This window comes from Eptatretus burgeri, chromosome 9, assembly GCF_056783735.1.
Source record: "Eptatretus burgeri isolate ZD-2024b chromosome 9, Ebu_testis_v1, whole genome shotgun sequence".
Taxonomy (NCBI): domain Eukaryota; kingdom Metazoa; phylum Chordata; class Myxini; order Myxiniformes; family Myxinidae; genus Eptatretus; species Eptatretus burgeri.
Window position 1 is genome coordinate 107,390,657 of NC_140969.1, and position 8,732 is coordinate 107,399,388.

The following is an 8,732-nucleotide window of genomic DNA, read 5'->3' on the forward strand; positions in this document are numbered from 1 at the left end:
GATTAAGCGTCCCGCCGCGTCATGGAATTATCCGTGTGCGGCGGCCTACGATTCCGGGGAGTCTGGTGGGAACCAAGATAGCTTCCCCTACCTAGTGGTCTTCTCATCCGACCCCCGGTCCGCAACAGTATTATCCTGATCTATCATATTAGTTGTATTATCCTGCTCGATCATTTTAGTTGTATTATCCTGATCTATTATATTAGTTGTATTATCCTGCTCTATCACATTCATTGTATTATCATGATCTGTCATATTAGTTGTATTAGACTGATCGATCGTATTCGTTGTATTATTCCAATCGATATTAGTTGTATTATCCTGATCAATCATATTAGTTGTGATATCCCGATCTATCATATTACTTATATTATCCTTATCTATCATATTCGTTGAATTATCCTGATTGATCATATTAGTTATATTATCCTGATCTATCTTATTAGTTCTATGAAGCTAATCAATCATATAAGTTGTATTTTTCTGATCTATAATATTAGTTATATTATCCTGATCTATCTTATTAGTTGTATTATCATGATCTATTGTATTCGTTATTATCCTGATGTTTTGTATCTGTTGTATTATCCTGATCTATCATATTAGTTGTATTATCCTGATCTATCAGATTAGTTGCATTTTCCTGATCTATCGTATTCATTGTATTATTCTGATCGATCATATTAGTTGTATTATTCTGATCGATCATCACAGTGGTATTATCCTGATCTATCATATTAGTTGTATTATCCTGATCTATCATATTCATTGTATTATTCTGATCGATCATATTAGTTGTATTATTCTGGTCGATCATCACAGTGGTATTATCCTGATCTATCATATTAGTTGGATTGTCTTGATTTATTGTATTCTCCTGATGCATCATATTCGTTGTATTATTCTGATCTCTCGTATTCGTTGTGTTATTCTGATTGATCATATTCGTTGCATTTTCCAAATCATTCATATTCGTTGTATTATCCTGGTCTATTGTATTCGTTGTATTGTCTTGATCCATCGTATCAGTTGAATTGTCATGATCCGTCGTATTCGCATTGTCCTGATCTATCATATTCATTGTATTATCCTGATCGATCATATTAGTTGCATGATCCAAATCGATCACATTCGTTGTATTATCCTGATCTGTCATATTAATTGTATTGTCTTCATCTGTCGTATTGGTTGTATTGTCCTGGTCTATCGTATTCGTTGTATTGTCCTGATCTATCGTATTTGTTGTATTATCTTGATCAATCATATTAGTTGGATTATCCTGATCTATCATTATTCATTGTCTTATCCTGATCATATTAGTTGTATTATCCTGATGTATCATATTAGTTGTATTACCTTGATCTGTCGTATTTGTTTTATTGTCCTGATCTTTCGTATTCGTTGTATTATACTGATCGATCATATTAGTTGCATTATCCAAATCGATTGTATTCGTTGTATTATCCTGATCTGTCATATTCGTTATATTATCCTGATCTATTATATTCGTTGTATTGTCTTGATCTATCGTATTCATTGTATTATCCTGATCTATCACATTCGTTGTGTTATCCTCATCTATCATATTGTTACGGATTTGGAAACTTTGTGCACACAAACAGCCAGAGTCCCCGAAGTTCAGTTATTTCAATAAGTACGTGTTAATAGTTAGAATCCCTCCTTCTGTCGAATGGGAATTTCGTGTGTGCGCTGAGTTATTTTTTAGTCAGGTTTATTACATCTTACAACTACAACTACAACAACTACAACGCCACCGTCCTGCACTCGACCTGGTCGCCATTGCCCACGTGTTTTTGGCTGAAGGCGTGGGCAGAGCCTCCATCGCCTCAGATTGAGGCTACGCCCCAAGGCAGGGCATGGGCGTTTCCTCCAGCAAATGAGCGAAGGGCGAGCACCACACGCACGCCCCAGCCAATCGGGAGGCTGACCACGAGTTGTCCGACAACCCCTCGTCCAATCAGGAGGTGAGTGGCGAGGAAAGAAACCCCTCCCACCTCAAAAAGAGCAGAGTGGTTGTCAGGACGAGGGGTTGGGCAGACAAGAGTGTGTTCTGCAGGATCGTGGCGATTGCAGTCTGCGGTCTTGGTGACAATTGCGGTTTGCGGTCTTGGTGGCGATTGCGGCGTGGTCGTGGTCGAGCGGTCCTTTGCGGTGGCTCACCGTGGTGGTGGTGGTGATCGAACAGTGTGGTGGTGCTCGAGTAGCCAGGGTCATGGGCCGTGGACTACGGGTCGTGGGTTCGAGTCCCACCGTGGTGGTTTTTGGAGTCGGTGTGACCACACGAAGCAGGACAGGTACCCCGGCCCAGCTCTACCGAACTAAACCCACGGGGTCCATTTATTGTATGTGTGTGTGTGTGTGTGTGTGTGTGTGTGTGTGTGTGTGTGTGTGTGTGTGTGTGTGTGTGTGTGTGTGTGTGTGTGCGCGCGCGCGCGTGTCCGTGGGCCCCGCCTTTAAGTAGGATTGTTAAGTGCTTTTGCTCATTGTACATTGCCTCCCCTTTTATTCGGATAACTCCACCCTGTGTGCTCCCCTCCCCGATTATTATTGTAAAATAAACCCCCCCGTGTTATGTTCCAGTTCGTTTCTGTCCTTTCTTTGATTGACCCAGCATGGTTCAGACTTGAGAATTAGTGAGGCCGTTTAGGCTGGTAAATTGTTGATTTGGTCCGGCGTGGCTTTGGTAGCTTCCGCTCGGTTACGCCGGATCTGAGTTGGTGATAGCGACTAGGTTCGGACAAAGTCGGTCGAGGGTGTGGTTTTCCCCGGTCATTGGACGACGCGGTACTTTGGTATATTGAAATTAGGCAATTAACCCTACCCCACGCCGTCAAAATATTGGCGACCACGGTCCGCTAAGGGACCTGTGACCTTTCCGAGAGCCACGACCTAAATTTCGGGTGTTCGGTGGGAGACGACTCCAATGCTCCACCTAGTGGTCGTTTATCGCCACCGAACCCCGGCCCACAACAATATTAGTTGTATTATCCTGATCTATCGTATTCGTTGTATTATCCTGATCTATCAGATTAGTTGTATTATCCTGATCTATCATATTCGTTGTATTATACTGATCGATTATATTCGTTGTATTATCCTGATCCATCATATTAGTTGTATTGTCCTGATCTATCATATTCGTTATATTACACTGATCGATAATATTCGTAGCGTTATCCAAATCGATCATATTTGTTGTATTATCCTGATGTATCACATTAGTTGTATTATCCTGATCTATCGTATTCATTGTATTATTCTGATCGATCATATTAGTTGTATTATTCTGATCGATTATCACAGTGGTATTATCCTCATCTATCATATTAGTTGTATTATCTTGTTTTATCGTATTGGTTGTATTCTCCTGATGTATCATATTCGTTGTATTATTCTGATCTATCGTATTCGTTGTATTATACTGATCGATCATATTGGTTGCATTTTCCAAATCAATCATATTCGTTATATTATCCTGATCGAACATATTCGGTGTATTATCCTGATCTATTGTATTTGTTGTATTGTTTTGATCTATCGTATTAGTTGAATTGTCCTGATGTATCGTATTCGTTGTATTATCCTGATCGATCATATCAGTTGCATGATCCAAATCGATCACATTCGTTGTATTATCCTGATCTATCGTATTCATTGTATTGTGCTGATCTATCATATTCGTTGCATTAACCTGATCATATTAGTTGTATAATCCTGATTTATCATATTAGTTTCATTACCTTGATCTGTCGTATTTGTTTTATTGTCCTGATCTATCGGATTTGTTGTATTATCCTAATGTGTCATATTCGTTGTATTATCCCGATCTATCGGATTCATTGTATTATACTGATCGATCTTATTAGTTGTTTTAGACTGATCGATTGTATTCATTGTATTATTCCGATCGATCATATTCGTTGTATTATCCTGATCAATCATATTAGTTGTGATGTCCCAATCTATCATATTGGTTCACAAAAAAATATTTTCACGAAAAATATGTGACCACTATATTCGTTATTGTTGTGTCTGTCTGTCTGTCTGTCTGTCAGTCTGTCTGTCCTGAGCATAGCTCCATTGGTTTTGATCCGATCCTGATGAAATTTTGGTGGGAGGTTTATATCATGATCAAGTTGTGTTTTCCTGAGGATGTGCGTGGTCCGCCCATTATGGGTGGAGCCACGTCCAAAAAACATGTTTTTAGGGGGTAGCCGATTTCAATTTGCATCTTCTCCGAGGGGTTTTGTCGAATCTGACAGGGGTTTCGGTATTTGATTAGCCCAATGGCACCTGCATAGCCCCATGGAGCTCGATTTTTCATTTTCGTCCCAAGGTCAAGGTCACGAATTTAGAAATTTGTGATTTTGACATAAAAATCCATCTTCTCCGAGGGTGTTGTCGAATCTGGCAGGGGTTTCGGTATTTGGTTAGCCCAATGGCACCTGCATAGCCCCACGGAGCTCGATTTTTCATTTTTGTCACAAGGTCAAGATCACACGGTCAAGGTCACAAGGTCATGAACTTAGAAAATTTCGAATTTTGACATAATGAGACGACTGCCCAGACTTTGAGAGCTCGGATGACAATATTTTTTTATGCATAATCTTGAGGTCATTCCCCACCTAAAGTCTTGAAACCATTTTTCTCTATCTCGAACACCTTGCCCGTGGCGCCCCCTTCAAGTTTGTTTTTACGCTGATTTAATCAAAGTATGGATAATCCGAGGAGTGCGAAATGCCATATAGCCTATATGATGTTATATTGTTCCTGGAATGTTCCAGAGGAAGTTTTGCACCAAAGGTCATTATCCTTGACCTTTAAAGTTCACAAAGGTGAAATTTACAAAGTTGTGGGAATTGAACCGGGTTTTCGACCTTCTTCGACGCACTAACTCCATTAAGCTATAGCACGTATCCTGTTTCCTTATTTTAATGTCCACAACATTGTTTTGTGACCTCCAAAGGTTATGCAAAGGTCAAATTTTGAAAGTTGTTGAACGAAACCGGGTTTTCGACATTTTGCAGCTAATAATAACCTGTCACTCGTACCACATCATGTTGATCATTTTTATATCTTGGTCAAACATTATCACATTGTCTCATCCTTGACTTCTGAAACAATCTACATCATCAAATACCGCTCGTGAACCATCATCGTCTTCAGACTTGTTACTTGTATTATCCTGATCTATCATATTAGTTTTATTAAACTGATCGATCATATTAGTTGTATTTTCCTGATCTATCTTATTAGTTGTATTATCCTCATCTATCATGTTAGTTCTATTATCCTGATCTATCGTATTCGTTGTGTTTTCCTGATCTATCATATTAGTTGTATTATCCTGATCAATCATCACAGTGGTATTATCCCGATCTATCATATTAGTTGTATTATCCTGATCTATCCCAATCATAATATTGTCCTGATCTATCGTATTCGTTGTATTATCCTTATCTATTGCATTCATTGCATTATGCAAATCGATCATATTCGTTGTATTATCCTGATGTATCGTATTTGTTGTATTATCCTGATCTATCATATTAGTTGTGTGATACCGATCGATCATATTAATTGTATTATCCTTATCTATTGTATTCGTTGCATTATCCTGATATATCGTATTCATTGTATTATATTCTGATCGATCATATTAGTTGTGTTCTTCTGATCGATCATCACAGTGGTATTATCCTGATCTATCATATTAATTGTATTATCCTCATCTATCAGATTAGTTGTATTATCCTTATATATTGTATTCGTTGCATTATCCTGATCTATCATATTCATTGTATTATTCTGATCGATCATCACAGTGGTATTATCCTGATCTATCGTATTCGTTGTATTATCCTGATGCATCGTATTAGTTGTATTATTCTGATCGATCATTATCGTGGTTCTTGATGTGTCAAATCGGTTGTATTATCGTGATCTATCGTATTCGTTGTATTATCCTGATCAATCAGATTAGTTGTATTATCCCGATCTATCATATTTGTTGCGTTGTCCTGATCAATTATATGAGTTGTATGATCCCGATCTATTATATTAGTTGTATTATACTGATCAATCATATTAGTTGTATTATCCTGATGTATCGTATCCGTTGAATGATCTTGATGTATTGTTCGTGGCATTTGTGAAATCATTCTGGTGTGGAAGACTCTTCACGTTTACTGGCTATGGTTAAATGTTAACATCCAATTTCTGGGCTTGCACTTCATCCATCACAACTTCCACACTATGCATGCTTCATAAAATCCACAAAAAACGATGAATTCTTTAAGTTAAACGTTTTATTGACAGCAGTGTACAGAAACCAGTCAGAAAATATCCTGCAAAGTGAATTGATTTTTTTACGAAAGAAATTGGGCAGAACAGAAAGAAACCAATGTGAAAGAGAGACAAAGATATCTGTACAGGTCAGGAAGGCAACCCTTTCCCCCACCCTCACTCTCGAACCCAATTCAAAATGTAGATTGCAATGATGATGAGGGATTGCAAAAGGTCACAGCAACATTCAACCTCAAACATCTATTGGAGGTATAAACCATCTATCTTCAGCAAGTAAAAGAAACCTCATCCCATGGGCCAAAGATCAAATCTCCATTGTGTGGCACTCTTCTGAATGCACTGCTGTAAGGAACAAAAATGGCAGAAGAGTAGGACAAAGAAGAGAACAAGACATTATAAACATAAAAAGAGTCAGTATGAATGAAGTGGTTAACTACTCGGAAACATGGCAGGAGAGTTTGAGAATGAGGAAGAGGAGCGGAGGGAAGGTAAAATTGTGGAAAGGGAGAGAGGGAGGAAGGAATAGGGTAAGGAAGGAAGGAAGAGGAGCACGAAGAGAGACTGATGCAGCAGGTGGCTGAAGAGTTGGGCAGATGGCGCACGGTGTCCTGATGTGTAAACCCCTAATCAGTAGCGGTTTGAGTGGTATGGGCTGTGAGAACGAGAACGAGAATGAGATCTCCTGTGGGAACAGGCAGAATCAGGAGGGCGTATAAGAAGAGGGACACAGGGAAGGGGGTGGGAGAGTGGGTATAAGGGAAGCGAAGAGAAGTAGGGAAGGGGGAGAGAGTACAACATAGAGTCAATTCGTTATGTATGGAGACGGATGGATGATAAATTTGTCACAATCAAGGGGCAGCGCACAGCTTCATTTAAAACTCACAACACTAAAATCCCTGCATACTCTCTCATTTCACTTTTGGTAAATGAACTGATAAGAGCATGAATGACGTGAATGCTTCATATGGAAATGAAACAACTTCAACAAAATGTGCACAAAAAGCTCCACTTCAGCAAGTGGATCCAAAACAATGCAGGTAATTAATTACCTGGCATAGATATCTTGTGCTCAGAAGATTATACTGAGATGCTGGTGAATGGCTTCAAATTAATCAAACCTGCCCTAAGTCTTCATCACACAAATGAGCAAACATTTTTCGAATGACATTAGAATAAATAAATACCTGGTAAGTCTTACTTGATCAATACACTGCATTCCAGTGCAATGTGTGTGGCAAGCCCTATTTAAATAAAATACGAGTTAACAAGTTTCACCTTTAACTCTGAGTGTGCTTGCACATGTGGATATCAAAACTCCGATGCAACCACGACAGATTACGTTTTGAAATGCTGATGCGGAAAAAGTGGGCAAATATTTGAAAGGAAAAAAAAATGGCCAAAAAAAACCGAAACCAATGTCATGTGAATAGCACGTTATAATGATGCTCAGCATATGCAATGCATTTAAATTGGCTATTCCATGAGCCTGAACCTCCATTAAAACACTCCCATTAAACATTCAAAATTAAGCTCAAAAAGTTATGGGTTGGATCTCAGCTGATCAAAAATAAATAAAGAAACAAATAAATAAATAATGAAGAAGATGAAAAAGGAAAACATCTGCAAGGTAAATCAACAAGTAAATTAACCAGTTTGCAAACACAAGAGATTTGGCGCCTGGCTTCAATGTGATGCACACCGTCGCTATTGCTAAGGGTTAACGCAATGACCAGCCGGAGCTTTTCAAGATGGGTTGAAAGGTTCATAATTTACAAGTGCATGCTCCATTGCACAGGGAAAAAGAGGGGACACACAAGCTAATTACACAGCTAGTGACCCAATTATCATCGGCTCATGGAGCTTTGCGTATTTACAGCGCGGAAGGGTTAACACCACCCATTTGGCCTCTGCATTGCACCTTCCAAAAAAATAAAATAAATAAAATAACACCCAAAAATGTCAAGAACAAGAACAGAGGCGGGGAGGCATCAACATGTGCACGGAGGATGAAATGAAGAGTTCGTGGGTGAGCCAAGGAATAGTGCAAAGAAGGTTGTGGGTTTGAGTCTTCCAAAACATGAGCATCAAACCCATAAAGTCAACAGGGTTCCACTCTCCCACAATGCAATTCATTCCCAATCTTTAAAAACCCTTTGCTTCTCAAACTGTTTGAATGGCAAGATGGGTAATAATTGCGCAGGAGAGTTTGCATCGTGCCTGACAAGGAATTAACCTTTGAACCAAAACATGTAGAACCCCCAAAATAACAGCAAAGTTAAGGGCGACTGTGTAGACTCGGGATTGGGAAGGCCACTGTGAGGACAAAAGCTGGAGGGTTTTTAAACAGAGGCAAGTATTTGTCGTCCAATTATTAATATTTTTGGATGACCATGATTCCTGCCTTG

At 39.1% G+C, this 8,732-nt stretch overlaps 1 protein-coding gene across 3 annotated transcripts in view; it reads right to left on the reverse strand.

Annotated features, from left to right (window-relative positions):
- Window positions 1-6,311: 6,311 nt before the first annotated feature.
- CLASRP (CLK4 associating serine/arginine rich protein) overlaps window positions 6,312-8,732 on the reverse strand; it is a 93,554-nt gene continuing 91,133 nt past the window's right edge. For all 3 annotated transcript variants that reach the window (XR_015061987.1, XM_085896592.1, XM_085896593.1), the window contains exon 21: window positions 6,312-7,009. Coding sequence is in view for 2 of the 3 variants with exons in the window: in XM_085896592.1 (XP_085752718.1) it covers window positions 6,955-7,009 (55 nt within the window). In the remaining variant the exon portion in view is untranslated. The remainder of the gene's footprint in view (window positions 7,010-8,732) is intronic.